Here is a 17,032-nt window from a genome sequence, read left to right as displayed (position 1 = left end):
ACATAATGGAGAGAAAACATGGCTGCTCTCCTGTGTGGAAATGATCGATTTACTCCCCCTCTTCTCCACCCAGATCCCTCTATATTCAGAAGCAACTGATGAAATGATGTTGATAGAAGTTACTTCTTTTGATTTATTTTTATGAAAGGAGGAAATTCCCAAATTCATTGAAAAGAAAGGGACTACAAAATTTATGATAGGATATGAGTCACCTGGCACCTTCTACTCTAGACCTAGTGAGGCAAACCTACTAATCTGTTCCTGCAGTAGCCTTATTTCCTATAAGAGGAAAGATGTATAGACACCAATAGTTTAAAAGCAAGCCAGTCTTTGATACATGCCTCCCATTTCAGGAAAATGTTTGTGGTCTGCCTTCATCGTTGTTGCTGGACTGCACCTGAGATTGGAGATGGGTTTCTGAGATTCTTGCATTGCCCTGCACTGTTCTTTGAGTGTAAAAAAGGATGTAGGCCTGGGTTTTGCATACTTCCTCGACACTGCATACATTCAGCTTTGAGTCATTGCAGTGGACCCAAAAACCTAGGAAACCAATGGAGAAAAAGAGAAGTGACTACTCAATTCATATTTCTAGTCAGCAGGCAAAATCAGGAAATGAAGAAAGGGACAGAGTAGTTCTGAATAGAGCCAACCCTCCATTATTGGTGGTGGGAAAGGGACAAGTAAGTGAAACCAACAGACTTCTCTATATCCACTGGCTTTAACCCCACCAAACCCCACCACCATACTGCTTATCAGCTGACTGCTGTTTTTATATTTGTTTTATTCAGGCTTTTTCATTGTCCATTAGGGTGTTCTAGAAAGATAGCTGCAACACTGCAGGCTAAGCAATGGGGAGACGAGGAAGAAAAGGAGGAGGAGAGGAGAAATGGATATAGAGGAGAGTCATAAAGGAAAATTTAGAAGGAATAAAGTATTTGTTCACAGGCTCTGGATGTCCCAAGGGCTGTGCAGTTCAAGAACAGTGAACAGCTGAAAACACATCTGCAGCCCATCAGTCAGTGCAGTAGCTGGGAGACTCCACTCTGGAGGATGAGGACTTAAAGCTCCTTTGGAGGGGCCCTTGCTTCCCCATACTTCCCATGGCAGGGGAAGTAGTAAGAACATAGTAAGTGCTCAGTAAATGTCTTCAGCTTTATTATAAGCTGAGGCTAGTGAGATTCATACAATATCTCCTTGAGGTTACCCAGGTACTACTATTTCTGCATAACCAAGAAGGAAATGGGGGTGTGCAGAATTAGCATTACCACAATAGTAATATTATCAATAAGCAGTACTATTGATAATACTACAGTATCCTCCAACACTGACTGAATAAGCACTATGTGCTAGGCAACTGCTCTTTTTTTTCTTTTTAAAGAGTCAGGATCTCACTCTGTTGCCCAAGCTAGAATGCAGTGGTGAAATCGTAGCTCACTGCAGCTTCAAACTCCTGGGCTTGAGCAATTCTCTCACCTCACCCTCCCAAGTAGCTAGGACCACAGGTGCACACCATCATGCCTGGCTAATTTTTAAATATTTTGTAGAGATTGGGTCTCACTATGTTGCCCAGGCTAGTCTTGAACTCTTGGCCTCAAGCAAAGAGTTCTGCCTCTGCCTCCCAAAGCAGAGGGATTACAGGCGTGAGCCATTGCACAGGGCCTAGGTGCTGTTCTAAGCACTTTTACATGTGAGTTCCTTTTAATTCTTAGAACAACCATATGTTGTTACTTAGTGGTATACCCAAAATTTGAATCCAACTTTCATAATTCTTTTTTTTTTTTTTGACAGTAGGGTCTTGCTCTCGCTCTTTCACCCAGGCTGGAGTGCAGTGACACAATCTTGGCTCACTGCAACCTTTGCTTCCCAAGTTCAAGCAATTATCCTGCCTCAGCCTCCTGAGTACCTGGGATTTCTGGTGCCTGCCACCGTGCCTGGTTAATTTTTGTACTATTTTAGTAGAGACAGGGTTTTACCATGTTTGCCAGGCTGGTCTCAAACTCTTGACCTCAAGTGATCCACCCATCTCAGCCTCCCAAAGCGCTGAGATTACAGGTGTGAGCCACAGCGCCCAGCCCAACTTTCATAATTCTTTCCATTGGATTTTGATGTATGTAATTTCCCTCTAGGTAATCCATGGGATGGAAATAAAAGGAAAACAGTAAAATGTGGAGAAATCAACCCCTTTCCATGTCCCCCACCCCACAGAGTAAAGCGCACGCACCTCCCTCTGTGTTGTAGCAATAGGCTGTGTAGTGTCCTGAGCCAAACCCTTTCCCGTGATGCATGACCACTGCGGAGAGATCATAGGCAAAGGTCTCTTTGTCAAGAGAGGAGAGCATGTCCCTGCAGCAGTAAGGTTCCATGGTTAATACCTGGTCAAAGACGACATGGACCCCAATCTTCTCTCGATGATTACGGCCAGACCACCTAGAACATGGATATAAGCTTGTTACTAGTAAAAACTGGCATATACAATCATAGGTAGAGGCAGGTATTAATAAAACAGGAAACTGAGAAAATTTAACCTTCTGGCCTTGGTTTTCCATCAATAAAATGGTGATAATCAATGTTTGCATTTATTTATTTTCAGACAGGGTCTCACTCTGTTGCCCAGGCTGGAGTGCAATGGTATGATCAAGGCTTACTGCAGCCTCAACCTTCCTGAGCTTAGGTGATCCTCCCACCTCAGCCTCCCGAGTAGCGGGGACTATAGGTGCACACTACCATGCCTGGCTAATTTTTGTATTTTTTATAGAGACAGGGTTTTACCATGTTGCCTAGGCTGGTCTCAAACTCCTGAGCTCAAGTGATCTGCCTACCTTGGCCTCCCAAAGTGCTAGGGTTACAGTTATGAGCTGCTGCACCTGGCCCATTTATTTGCTACAAATATTCCATGAAGGACTCTGAACCTAGAGATCCCTAAACAAGCAATTCAAGCAACAGTTTTTCTGTAGTTTCCTGCTTGCCCTTCTTTTCCAGATTATTTTATACTTCATCCTGAAGATGAATCTACATAAGTCCAAGCCAGGCTAGAAAATCTTTTAAGCGCAGACACCCAGTGGAGGCTGGATAATTAATTACACAGGAGCATGAGAGCAAAAGCCCAGTCCTGCTGGGTTCCCACATCAATTTGTCTTAGCAGATGTGAATGATCTAATCTCCATGGAAAACACAAGGTCTCAAGCAAACAGGCTTCCCCTCCCAACACCAAAAAAGACATGCGCCCTCACCAAAGCCTTTGGAGCGGCTATTCCCACAGCTCTCACCCAGCTGGGGACTCCCACAGCAAGCTCACCTGAATCTTTTAAGGTGCAGCCGGAGGACCTGAGGTAGTCTGTAGATCATTAACTGCTTTCTAGCTTCACTCAGAACAAGGGGTTTGGGATTGGATTTTCGTCGTTTGCCTATGTGGTTTGGGAAGGTAGGTATAAGACATAGGTTGTGAGGAGTCTTTTTCTAGCTATGGCAGAAACAGTGACTTGCCATTCAATATGCATTCTCCATATTTCTCAGAATCTGAAACTCAATTTTATTTGGGGCACAATGTGACCCTCTTTCTGCATTTCCCAGCTTCACATGTCTGCATAGTGTGGCCATAAAAGTTCTGGCTAAGCTGAAAGGAATGACCATGTGGCACTCTGCTTAGACAGGACTGACTCAGTTGTAAGGTGCAGCCCTTTGGCCTGCCCACTATCTGAAACTACTGGAATTCCTCCTGGACCAAAAGGTAACTTTGAAGACAGAAATCTTGCAATAGGATAGTAAAACAGAAAGACAGAAATAGCTTGGGTCACTGATGACCATGCAGACACCATGCTGGCCCTGAATGTCCTTCAGACTTGTTTTATGTAACAGAAAAATAAAATCTCTCATTTTAAGTCATTGTTATTTGGGTCGACTGTTAGAAGCAATCCAAATCTTTCAAACTTTTGCCATCAGCAACTTTGCATATGATGGAATATAATAGAATGTGCGGCAGCAAGCACATAGAGTAGAAGTGTACGTTAAGGCTCCATGTCTTCACAATGGCTTATAACTTCAATTATGATACCCCACAATACAATTTTAAAAAGCTTTTGTTTGCACTAGGTAAGCCTAATTCTGCTTGCTGCTCACAACTAGTTGTGTGCTAACGGATAAGTTATTCAAAACTGTAAACCTCAGTTTCCTCACCAGTAAAATAGGGAATAATGCATATATTTCAGGCTTGGGAAAAAGATAAAAAAGGATAAGATTACTAAAGGATAGAGCATGTAAACACATCTTTTCTTTAGCATGATTTGCTTATAGCATATTCAAATATTGAGAATATAAACTTTGTTGGTTCCATGTTTTTATGCTGTGCCTAGTTTTCGAAACACATTTGCTAGATAAAAGCACACTGCTGGACATGCAAGGACAAAGCTGACAGGTGGCTAAATTTATCAGCTCCCAACTGATTAGAACCAGTGATCAGTCTCTAATGTTGTTTCTAACTGTAGGGGAAATGTATTTCTTGAATTCCTGGCCTCAAGCAGTCCTCTTGCCCTGGCCTCCCAAAGTATTGGGATTATGGGTGTGAGCCCACTATGCCCAGCCTTGAGGAAATGCATTTCTAAACTTTAGCAAATAAACAATGGAAATAAAGTTATCTTAGTTTCTATCAGAAGCCTTCCCTGTAACCATTTACTGATGACTGTTTTGTTACATTAAATTGGTAAATGGATGAGAGTAGAAAATTAGTGGTCTACTGCAGTCCCTGCTAATTGTTTTGAGCTGTTAATATCATGGGCTCAGTGTTGGAAGAGCTGGGCATCTGATATCAAGTCCTGTCTCTACTGCTCATGAAAGGTAGCAAATCACAGCCAGATGATGTACTGCAGAGCTGTGACAATAGGATGTGGAGGTGTAGCTTCTTATAATAGACTGCATCAGAATGAGTGTGCCATAGGAGAAGCTTTTACCAGGGTGTGCAGTCACAACATGTGGGGGCATGAACAGATATATAATTCAAAGAAGGGCTTGGTGTTATTTTATATTCCAATTCACCACTTTTTTTGAAAATTACTGCAGCTCTGGCTAGGAACCCTGGCTGTGACTGCCAGCCTCAGCAGAGGGAGTAAGTGAGCTAAGATGAAGACAATATAGTCAGGCTTTGTTTCCCTAAAATGAAATTCACAAAGAAAAAGAAATTACTGATTCAATTGAGATTGATCAGTTCTGTCTCCATTTGATTAAGCTGGCCAGGAAGACAGGTAGAAGACTGACAGTTTTGAAACTTCACAGGCAACAGATCAATGCATCTCATCCCTTCGCTATAGGTTTCCTTCTCTGGCATTATTTGCACTTGCCTAGAGAAATCCTAATAAATTGGCACATCTGACAACCAGAAGAACAATCCTTTCTTGTAAAAATAAACAAAAGTGTTTCTTGCCTACATATTGAAAAATGATGGAGTTAAAGCTGTTAATATTCTTTTGTTCCTTACAAGGCTTCATGAATCACTATTTTTTTTTTTAATTACTCTAATGAAACAATTTGATTCACCTGACTCTGTATCTCAAAATGGAACAGAATAGGTGAGTCTACAGTTAACCAGGTATAAAATTTCAAATTTTGTTTTCAAATGGCAAAATGATATCAAGTATAACTCTGTGTGTGTGTGTGTGTGTGTGTGTGTGTGTGCGCGCGCACGCGCGTGCGCTACCCAGGCTGCTCTCAAACTCTGGCTTCAGGCAACCCTCATGCCTTAGCCTCCCAAAGTGTTGGGATTACAGGTGTGAGCTATGCACCTGGCCTCAAGCCTGACTTTTGATTTTTATTCTGATTCTTCAAAGAGCAGAACAGGTTTCACACAATTTACTAGTTTTTAAAACCATGTGCGAAATATATCAAGAAATGCTAGTGTGTGTGTGTGTGTGTGTGTGTGTGTGTGTGTCTGTGTGTCTGTGTGTCTGTGTGTATTGAGATCTGATCCTCCTACCTCAGCCTCTGAGTAGCTGGGACTAAAAGTGCATGCCACCACATCCAGCTAATTTTTGTATTTTTTTGTAGATGGGGTTTCAACATATTGCCTAGGCTGGTCTCGAACTCTGGGGCTCAAGCAATCTGCTCACCTTGGGGCCTCCCAAAGTGCTGGGATTACAGGCGTGACCTACCACGCCTGGCCTAAGATTTTTTTTCTTCAAAACCTGTAATCTAAACTATTATGTGGCTGAAAATTGACTTCTAGGTCTCTTCACAATCCATTACCTTTATACTTTTAGTTTCCAAATCTATATATGCCACAAACCCCAAACATGAGCAGCCACATATTTGCTCTGTATTTCCTCTGTCCATGCTGGGTTAGCAGAAGCATTAAGTGTTAGTATGGCAAGACAGAGGGCCCTGTATAACATGCCTCTGTAACCATATGTAAAGAGTTCCACTTTAAAATTACAGACATGACACAGAAATACTTATGACCCTCTCTGAAATATGAACTTTTCAGGCATGTGAAGAATAAAAAAACAAATGCAGAAAATATTTCATGAAGCTGCCATTGAGAAAGCACTTGAAGGCTTGCTTTCTTGGTTCTGTTCTACCAATCTTTAGCATCACTCCTGACAGACATTAAATCTACTAGTTCAGTACAAAGGCATGCTTTTCTTTCTTTCTTTTTCTTTTTTTTTTTGAGACAGAGTCTCAATCTGTTGCCCATGCTGGAGTGCAATGGTACAATCTCAGCTCACTGCAACCTCCCGACCCCAGGTTCAAGTGATTCTCCTGCCTCAGCCTCCTGAGTAGCTGGGATTACAGGCGCCTGCCACCACGCCCAGCTAATTTTTGTATTTTTAGTAGAGACAGGGTTTTGCCGGGTTGGCCAGCTGGTCTCAAACTCCTGACCCCAGGTGATCCACCCGTCTTGACTTCCCAAAGTGCTGAGATTACAGGTGTGAGCTACCACACCTGGCCAAAAGCATGCTTTTCTGATATTGCACCTCTCAAAGAAGCTATACCATCTGAGTTTAGATTAAGTAAGAACTGTCAGACTCTACATTCCTGAATTTAAGCCGGAGCCCCATAGCACTAAGAAGCTAAGTACTAACATTCTGAGTCCCCATTTCAGGAGCCACACTTTCAAATCCCTTCCAAGATGACAACTAAGGTCAATTAGGAGGTCACTCATCTCCTAGGTCTTTGTTTTGTTTTTTGTTGTTGAGATGGAGTTTTGCTCTGTTGCCCAGGCTGACGTGCAATGGCGCCATCGTGGCTCACTGCAGCCTCCGCTTCCAGGATTCAATTGATTCTCCTGCCTCAGCCTCCCAAGTAGCTGGGATTACAGACACCCGCCACCACACTCAGCTAATTTTTGTATTTTTAGTAGAGACGTAGTTTCACCATGTTGGTCAGGCTGGCCTCAAACTCCTGACCTCAAGTGATCCACCTGCCTCGGACTCCCAAAGTGCTGGGATTACAGGTGTGAGCCACCATTCCCGGCCTTGTTTTGTTTTTTAATACATAATTAAAACAAGTCTATGTTTTTGTTTTTAGAAAAATGGGAGAAAAAGATCTTTGAAAGATGCTTTAGAACCATTCAATATCATTAGTGTTACTTTTGACTAAAGGGGACAAAGCAGCACCTTAAACTGATATTCCAGTTATACTTCCCCACTACACCCCCTCCTCCACACAGCACTCACTGTTACACTGGTCACAAGCGTAGATTCTCCCTTCCAGGGCCTCTGTCTCTGTGAACTTGGCCAGCATCTCAGTGAGCAAGCACTCTGTCTGATTTAAAGGGACAAACCCCTTTTCTATGCAGTGATAGCGTTCAGGGAATTCCAGAGACAAGTCCCAAAAGGGCTCAATGGTATTGGATTTGTAATTGCATGATATACATGTGACCTAGAATGAAAAGATTGATTTACAGATTATAGAATTTCCATGCTTCCTGCATACAGTTTTACTTACTTCATAAAAGACACACTTTATCAAAACTAAGTATATAATTTGCAAAAAAACAGTAATATTAAAATAGTAAACATAGCTTTAAAAGAATTAGAGTATATTACTTCTGATGTACATTTCTAACTATGGGATGCTAGCTGGAATTTAAAAACCATACTGCATAGAGATTATACCAACCCCTCTTTTCTATTCTCCTCTCCCAAGTATGCTCTACCATTCAACAGTACAGTAGTACAGACTGCAAGTTATTGTGCATTCATTCAAGGGATCAGTCTAATATAGAGAATTTGCAGGTCCCTGCCTGCTTCCCCCACCCTGGCATTCCTCCTCTTGACTTTAGACCTTCTATGCAGCCCAGCATGGCTCTCTTTTTACCTTTGTTTCTTGCAGAAGCCCTACACTGAACCCCTCTGTCTGCAGAGCCTCAAAGTGCTGTGATTAGACCTCCACTCCCACTATAGCCTTCCCAGGTGCACCTTTTTTCCTGAGGGGAGGGGAGACAGAAGAAGTGCTGATAAATACTCCCCTTTTACATGCTCAAAAACAAAAGCCTAATTAAGCTTTCCCTTTCCATCCCATTCCTCATTCTTTCAAAACCCTAAAAACCAAGACACAAGCATAGGGTAGAGATTTTAACCTGATTCTCTTAAGTTGCCCACCAACCATTACCCCACCCCCCCCCTTTTTTTTGAGACAGTCTTCCTCTGTCACCCAGGCTGGAGTGCAGTGGTGCAATCTCAGCTCACTGCAACCTCCGCCTCCTGAGTACAAGTGATTTTCCTGTCTCAGCCTCCCAAGTACCTGGGATTACAGGCATGTGCCACCACGCCCGGCTAATTTCGTATTTTTAGTAGAGACAGGGTTTTACCATGTTTGTCAGACTGGTCTCTAACTCCTGACATCAGGTGATCCACCCACCTTGGCCTCCTGAAGCACTGGGATTACAGGCGTGAGCCACCGTGCCCGACACACCTGCCTTTTTTAACTATAAAAATACTCTTTCTGCATATTCTCTCAAGGCCTTATCTAAGAATCTTTGCCTAGGTTATATGACTAAAGAACCAGGAGATAAAAAGTAATAGGGAACAGGAAGGAGTCTTGCATTGGCCTTTACCATGCTCTCAGCTACCTTCCTTCCTTGTATGTAAAGAAGGGAGATTGCTCTTTCAAACTATTATGGAACCAGGGTTACAGGCAAACTCTGTTCCCTAAAATTGATCAAAGGATGGCACACCAACAATGGGTACTTAATTATAACAATGAGAATATGATATTATCCATACCTTCAATAACAGTTAAATATATCCACTGAAAATAAAGTGATGTGGCAAGTTAAACTAAAAATCTGGCCGGAAACACACTAGGCAAGTTTCCCCATAAGGCCATCATATGTACAGTAGAATGAAAGGTACAAATGACCACTCTCAAAAATGCATCATCACAGCAAATGTTGGCTACTCTGACTAGCCCAATAACCCGGTAGATGCACTCACAGGAAGCCCAAGCTAACATATAAGCTTCCACTGTCATGGTAGGCACACACATACCTGACTGAGCAGCTGCCCATGAAATATGGTATTCACCACCTTTAAGACCTGTTTGGTGAGCTTCCTCTGGGAGAAGGGGATGAGGATCCGGCGCGTGGTGCCCTCAGACTCGAGCTCCTGCTGCACTTTGTGGAGCAGCTCGCAGAGAAACTCCTGAGCGTCCTGTTGGTCATAGCCGCGGAAGGCAGGGATCAGGCTCCACACTGAGTGAAGCATGGCGAAGGGCGACACTAAGGCCCACTTCCCAGACCACATGACTCGGAAGAGGGTGTGCAGTTCACGACAGAGGGAAATGTGCTTTGAGCTCGGCTCCTTGTTCTGGATGAGCTCCAGGCTCCGACTGATGGAGGCCCCGCTGTTCCAGCAGAAGCCCTCCCGCTCGCACACCTCGGCCCTGTCACTCCTCAAGGACAGTTCCGTGGCCGAGCTGCCGGTTGGCTTGCCAGAAAGCTGAGTCTTCCCATTGGTGGCTTTGGGAAATAGATGTTCCGTTTTAGAAGGGTCAAGGTTGAGGAAACATTCTCGGAACTTCTGGAGGTGGCTGAGCACCTGGAGGATGGAGTTCATGTAGCAGGTGTTGCCCAGGTTGCGCAGGCCCGTGACGCCCGGGGCCACAGCAGGCTGGCGACGCAGCTTGAGCGCAGCGGCGGGCGCTCTGCGTGAGGTAGGAAGGGCAGTGGAGTGCGTGGCGGCCAGGCCCGCGTCGCGGGGCGCATGCAGGAGCAGCCGTGCACTCTTGCGCGGAGGGGCGCTGGCCAGCTCCTCCAGCAGCCGCCGCTTTACCTCGCGCCGCCGTAGCCGTGCCTCCTCCTTCTTGCGCTCCAGCGCCTCCTCCTGCCGCCGCTGCTCCAGCTTCGCCTGGCCCCGGGAGCTCTTCTCGAACCACAGCCGTAGCGTCTTGGCCAGCAGGCGCTGGCGCCGGTACCACAGAGCCGTGAGCATCTGCGGCTGTCCCTGAGGAGCGCGCTGCGGAGGGACCACGTCCTCGCCCGAAGCCGTGGACCGCAGAGTCCGCCCGCGTCTTACGGGCAGGTCCTGCTTCTGGCCCCGGACTGCCAGGAGGGAGCTTCTCAGCAGCTTCAGGTCCCCCTCCGGGTTATCATTGAGCACGTAGTCCTTGCACAGGTAACAGAACACATAGAGATCCCAGACTTCCATGGCTAGCGGGTGTCCAGTCTCCTCAAAGTGTTTCAGGGCGTGGTCCTCAATGTAGCGGCCACAGGCTACATGCGAGCACTTGAGGCAGGCCCACACGGACTCGGTGGTGGCACACTCTAAGCAGCACCACTTCTGAGGGTTCAGGATGGAGTGGTCCTGGGCGAGCCGTAACCGCCCTACATGTTTGCATCTATCCATGTCTTATAGAAGTCACCACTCTCTCAACCTGGCATGACAGAGTCCCCAAAAAAGAAAAAGAAAACACTTTCAGAAAAAACATTTTCCTAAAAACAAAAGACAAAAAGGCTTGCAATTGGTATTTCAACTCTAGATTCATTCGTTTTCAATTCCAAATTAGTTCCTTTGAAAGTTAAAAAAAGGCACATTTGGTATAAAGGCGGAGAATTACAGGACAGTTAAATTACTTAAAAAGAAGTATCATACGGAAGGGTTAGCACAAATTTGAAACTTTATGATATTTCACATACCAGTGAGAGAGATGAAGAGCCTCAAATAAAAAGTCAATTTTAGGTTGGTTGCAATGTAATGCAAAGCAGAGATATCAGGATGTAAGGTAAAAATAAGAAAAAGAAAGTCCTCAACAGTACAAAGTAACATTTTTATGAGACGTGGCTAAGGAACATTGTATATATGGGTTTTTTTGTTTTGTTTTGAGACGGAGTCTCACTCTTATTGCCCAGGCTGGAGTGCAGTGGCGCCATCTTGGCCCACTGCAACCTCTGCCTCCCAGGCTCAAGCGACTCTCCTGCCTTAGCCTCCCGAGTAGCTGGGGTTACAGGCGCACATCACCACACCCAGCTAATTTTTGTATTTTTAGTAGAGATGGGGTTTCACCATGTTGGCCAGGTTGGTCTCAAACTCCTCACCTCAGGTGATCGTCCGCCTCAGACTCCCAAAGTGCTCGGATTACAGGCGTGAGCCACCGCACCGGGCCGTATATGTGTTTTATTTATTTATTTATTTTTATTTTATTTTATTTTTATTTTTTGAGGTGGAGTCTCGCTCTGTTGCCCAGGTTGGAGTTCAGTGGCGGGATTTCACCTCATTGCAACCTCTGCTTCCCGGGTTCAAGCAATTCTCCTGCCTCAGCCTCCCAGGAAACTGGGATTACAGGTGCGTGCCACCACACCTGGCTAATTTTTTTGTATTTTTAGTAGAGATGAGGTTTAACCATGTTGGCCAGGCTGGTCTCGAACTTCTGACCTCAAATGATCCACCCACCTCGGCCTCCCAAAGTGCTGAGATTATAGTCATGAGCCACCAGGCTCGGCCTGTTTTTTAGAGACAGGTCTCACTATGTTGCCCAAGCTAGTCTTGAGCTAGCCTCAAGTGATCCTCCCACCTCAGCCTTCCAAAGTGCTGGGATTACAGGTGTGAGCCACTGCACCCAGCCAATATCTGTCTTTTTGAAAAGAACATCTGCATCTTGCAGTAAGGGTGGGAAAACTTACCTTCTTTACTGAAAGGATAGGTAAGTAAAGAATTGGACAAATCTGACTTAGGACAAGAAGTAAAGTGGCTACTGGTATTATAATAGTTAACCAAACTACCAAAATAACAACAAAAAAACAACAAATCTTCCAGCTATATATATATGAAAATGCTTTTTAAAACAGTGGTAACATCCTAATCATGTTTATTTTTTTCTATTCCCAACAATGCTTCTTCAGTATTGTTCATCAGAGAAGCCTTGTGGGCAATTTCTCCAAGGGAAAGAAGCTATACAACTATTTTAAAAGAAAACTTTTATATCTTTGAAACTTTGAAGGCGTTTTCCCCTCAATACCAGAACTTAAAATTCCCTAGGCTAGGCCTAGTGGCTTGCACACTTTGGGAGGCTAAGGTGGGAGGATTGTTTGAGGCCAGGAGTTCAAGACCAGCCTGGCCAACACAGACCTCTTTCTATCTATCTACTCTATCTATCTATTTACTTATATATTTATATATTGTGAGACAGGGTCTCACTCTGTCACCCAGGCTGGAGTGCAGTGGTGTGATCTTGTCTCACTGCAGCCTCTACCTCCTGGGCTCAAGTAATCCTCCCACCTCAGCCTCTAGAGTAGCTGAGACCATAGGTGCATGCCACCATGCCCAGCTAATTTTGTTTTTTGTAGCGATAGGGTCTATGAGGCTGGGCGCAGTGGCTCACGCCTGTAATCCCAGCACTTTGAGAGGCCAGCGCAGGCAGATCATGAGGTCAGGAGTTCCAGACCAGCCCGGCCAACATGGCAAAACCCATCTCTACTAAAAAATGCAAAAATTAGCTAGGTGTGGTGGCAGGCACCTGTAATTCCAGCTACTTGGGAGGCTGAGGCAAGAGAATCGCTTGAAATCAGGAGGTGGAGGGTGCAGTGAGCCAAGATCGTGCCATTGCACTCTAGCCTGGGTGACAAGAGCAAGACTCCGTCTCAAAAAAAAAAAAAAAAAAAAAAAAGATGGGGTCTATGTTGCACAAGCTGGTCTTAAACTTAGGGGCACAAGTAATCCTCCTCCTGCCTTGGCCTCCCAAAGTGTTAGGATTACAGGTGCGAGCCACCACATCTGGCCTCATCTGTTAAAAGTAAGTAAAAGGCCGGCCGTGGTGGCTCAAGCCTATAATCTCAGCACTTTGGGAGGCCGAGGTGGGCAGATCACGAGGTCAAGAGATCGAGACCATCCTGGCCAACATGGTGAAACCCCGTCTCTACTAAAAATACAAAAATTAGCTGGGCGTGGTGGCGTACACCTGTAGTCCCAGCTACTCAGGAGGCTGAGGCAGGAGAATTGCTTGAACCCAGGAGGCGGAGGTTGCAGTGAGCCGAGATTGTGCCACTGCACTCCAGCCTGGCGCCTGGCAACAGAGTGAGGCTCTGTCTCAAAAAAAAATAATAATAAATTAAAAAAATAAAAAGGCCAGGCGTGGTGGCTTACACCTGTAATCCCAGGACTTTGGGAGTCCAAGGTAGGTGGATCACCTGAGGTCAGGAGTTCGAGACCAGCCTGACCAACATGGTGAAACCCCGTCTCTACTGAAAAATAAAAATACAAAAATTAGCCGGACGTGGTGGTAGGCACCTGTAGTCCCAGCTACTTGGGAGGCTGAGGCAGGAAAATCGCTAGAACCCAGGAGGCAGAGAATGCAGTAAGCTGAGATCGCACCATTGCACTCCAGACTCAGGGACAGAATTAGACTCTCTCAAAAATAAATAAATAAAAATAAATAAATAAATAAATAAGGCCGGGTGCGGTGGCTCATGCCTGTAATCCCAGTACTTTGGGAGGCCAAGGCGGGCAGATCACCTGAAGTTGGGAGTTCAAGACCAGCCTGACCAACATGGAGAAACCCCATCTCTTCTAAAAATACAGAAAATTAGCCAGGCATTGTGGCACATGCGTGTAATACCAGCTACTCGGGAGGCTGAGGCAGGAGAATCGCTTGAACCTGGGAGGTGGAGGTTGCAGTGAGCCGAGACTACACCACTGCACTCCAGCCTGGGCGACAAGAGTGAAACTCCATCTCAAAACTAAAAATAAAAATAAAAAATAATTAATTCAATTCCCTAAAAGTAGTTCCTCTTTCAAAGTGAATTTCTTTCACCTCCATTTATTCTCTACTTTTGATTTCTGTGACCAAATGCAGTTTCATGATTATGAGGGTCAACCCAGAAAAGTTCTAAATCCAATATACTCTGAGTAGCCCCTTTAATTTTCCAGATGCCTTTTTTGGCCTAGTCCTATTTATGTATGCCAAAACCCATAAATAAATAAATATACTGCAGGACCAAATTAGAGAGTCTTCCCTTTTTTATTGCCTGTTCCAGATGGCAGAGGCATGTCTTTATATAAGAAACCCTCAAATCATACAAAGGGACGTGACCTACACTACTCTCAATCAAGTCAGATCATGATTTTCTTATTGCTAAGCACCCTTTAGGTCATTTTTCTGGATGTGTTTACCCACTTTTCTAATGAGATATACAGTAGTCTCCCCTTATACATGGTTTCACTTTCTAAGGTTTCAGTTACCTGTGGTACAGTACAGTAAGATACTCTGAGAAACCGCATTCATATAATTTTTATTACAGTATACTGTTATAATTGTTCTATTTTATTATGTTATTGTTAATCAATTACTATACCTCATTTATAAACTAAACTTTATCATAGGTATATATGTACAGGAAAAAAACATAGTATATATAGGGTTTGGTACTATCTGTGGTTTCAGGCATCCACAAGGAGTCTTGAAAAATATCCCCTAGGGGGGAATACTGTAATCTTCAGAGAGGAGATTATGTATATTTCTGTTTTTATACCCTTACCCCCTTATAATGCCAAGACTTGTGGGTGCTCAACTCTTAGTGGTCAAAAGTATTCTGTCAGAATTACCTTCTGGCACTGTCTGGAATAGTATTGAAATAACCATTTTTGTTGACTTTTCTTAGTGCACAGCCAAATCAAAACACACGTACATTAAAAGATGGAATGGTAAATAAATGAATTTTCTTTTTGCTACTTAATACCAACTGAGGGTGCAAATTGAGTACACACTGATGCTTACAACTAATTCCTGGTGACATAAAAGAAAGTAATGAAGGAATGAAGAGGAGGGGAAAAAAAATCAAGATAGAGGCAATTCCCAAGTTTCTCACTAATTTAATATTCTTTCAAAATTTAGTCCCTGAACTACCTACCAACATCTGAATTCCCCAGGCTACTTGTTACATATACAGATTTCCTGCTTACTACTCCAGTCCTGATGAATCCAAATCTGGAGAGGCTTCTAAAATCTCCAACTTCAACAAGCTGTATCGATGATTCTTTTGCACTTTAAAACCTTAGTCCATTAATCCAGTAAATTATATAGGGATGAAAGACTCTTCATAGAAATCAAAGAAATAATTTTATTTCTCCAATTCTTCCACTTAGACTAATACCGTCCAATAGAACTTTCTGCAATGATATATTCTCTATATATCAATGAGAGGGATATCAATATTTTAATTTGTATATATCTTTATATTCTCTATATATCATTGGTCAATCAATATATATCATTGATAATATTGAGAACAGAGAATATGTACAGGTAGATAATTGATATTATCAATTATTATTGATAATATTCTCTATCTGTATTTATTACAGTGCTGTCCAGTACTGTAGTAACTAGTCACATGTGACTACTGAGCAGTTGAAATGTGCTAGTGAGACTGAGGGGCTGAACTTTAAATTAATTTTAATTTAAAGTCACATGTGGCTAGTGGCTATGGTATTACATTGAGACAGCACAGATTTACATACACCAGGACACATTATCTTTAGCTTGCTTTGCTTTGCTTTTTGTTTTCTTTCCTTTGAAAGATTCGGTACTAGCTAAATTGTATCTGAATAGCCTCCTCTTGTAACTCAAAACCTGATGCCTGGCAGATCCCCATTTTAGCTTTGATGTGTCTTCAGGAATTTAATTGCTACCAAGATCTTATCATATGAAATACAGCAGAGCTTCAAATCCTACAAAGAGAGAATTATTTCTGTAAATAGGAATATAGCAACACCACACCCAGAACACTGATGCCTTGCAAAATCAACTCCTGTGCTAAAAAAATATGCTGGAACAACCAAAAGCCAAAAGAGATGAACACTAAAAAACCATTCCACATCCTCTCCATGGAGAGCTGTCAAATAAAAAGGGCACTCTGGAAATTCTTTCTTCTGATTTCATTTTCTGATCTATAAATCTGCTGATCACGCACATCCTCTCCTGCACAGCCCTTTTCCCATTACAAATCTGTCGTGGCGACTCACTAACCTGCCATATGGGCAGAGTAAATCCATTCACAAAAACACAGGGCTACTTTGCACCTCACCATACTGATTTAAGCTAGGCAGACCAGCTTCTCTAGAGGAAACATGTATCTGATTATGAAATGGAAATCTCCCAAAAGGGACACAAAGAATAAAGGCTACCTTAACCAACAAACAAAAGAGAGAATAAAGAGAATACCACCTCAGGTATACTCTGGTCAAAAAAGAAGATGTGTTTAATTCACCTCTCACACATACTCTGACCACTTTATTTCAGGATAGGGCCTAACACCCACTGGCAAAAAGAAGAATTCTATTTTATATTTTTCTGATGTGTACAGGTTTTACTTCATATTCTCAAAGGTCATCATACTAACATTTCCACTTAAAATGTACATTATCCAGTGTGACAGGCACCTAGTACCCCAAACTGATTAACTTAACGGCGTAATTGGGAAAGAGCATGATGTGTCTGAATACTTCTACATCAGCAAGTTTTAAATAGATCAGCAGCTTTAAATAAATGTCCTGCACACCCTTGGTCGATCTGCATATGGGGAAAATAAACCTGACAAAACATCAGCTTTTGC

General features: G+C 43.4%; 1 protein-coding gene across 9 annotated transcripts in view; it reads right to left on the bottom strand.

Moving 5' to 3' along the window:
* Nucleotides 1-17,032, bottom strand: part of USP49 (ubiquitin specific peptidase 49) — a 100,121-nt gene that overhangs the window by 2,871 nt on the left and 80,218 nt on the right. For 7 of the 9 annotated variants that reach the window (XM_064361054.1, XM_064361053.1, XM_012448636.2 and 4 more), the window contains 5 exons: nucleotides 9,477-10,860; nucleotides 7,662-7,866; nucleotides 3,296-3,404; nucleotides 2,222-2,427; nucleotides 105-540 (listed from right to left, as the gene is read on the bottom strand). In XM_064361054.1, coding sequence (XP_064217124.1) covers nucleotides 350-540; nucleotides 2,222-2,427; nucleotides 3,296-3,404; nucleotides 7,662-7,866; nucleotides 9,477-10,832 — 2,067 coding nt within the window. In that variant the 5' untranslated portion in view covers nucleotides 10,833-10,860 and the 3' untranslated portion in view covers nucleotides 105-349. Of the gene's footprint in view, nucleotides 1-104; nucleotides 541-2,221; nucleotides 2,428-3,295; nucleotides 3,405-7,661; nucleotides 7,867-9,476; nucleotides 10,861-17,032 lie in introns of those variants that run through there. The other 2 variants (XM_064361055.1, XM_064361060.1) reach the window with 2 other exon arrangements.

The sequence above is a fragment of the Aotus nancymaae genome, unplaced genomic scaffold, assembly GCF_030222135.1.
Source record: "Aotus nancymaae isolate 86718 unplaced genomic scaffold, 86718_ANA_hifiasm-v0.15.2.pri h1tg000040l, whole genome shotgun sequence".
In the NCBI taxonomy this organism is placed as follows: Eukaryota; Metazoa; Chordata; class Mammalia; order Primates; family Aotidae; genus Aotus; species Aotus nancymaae.
The sequence above is the reverse complement of the archived record's forward strand: the minus strand, read 5'-3'. Positions and strand labels throughout refer to the sequence as shown.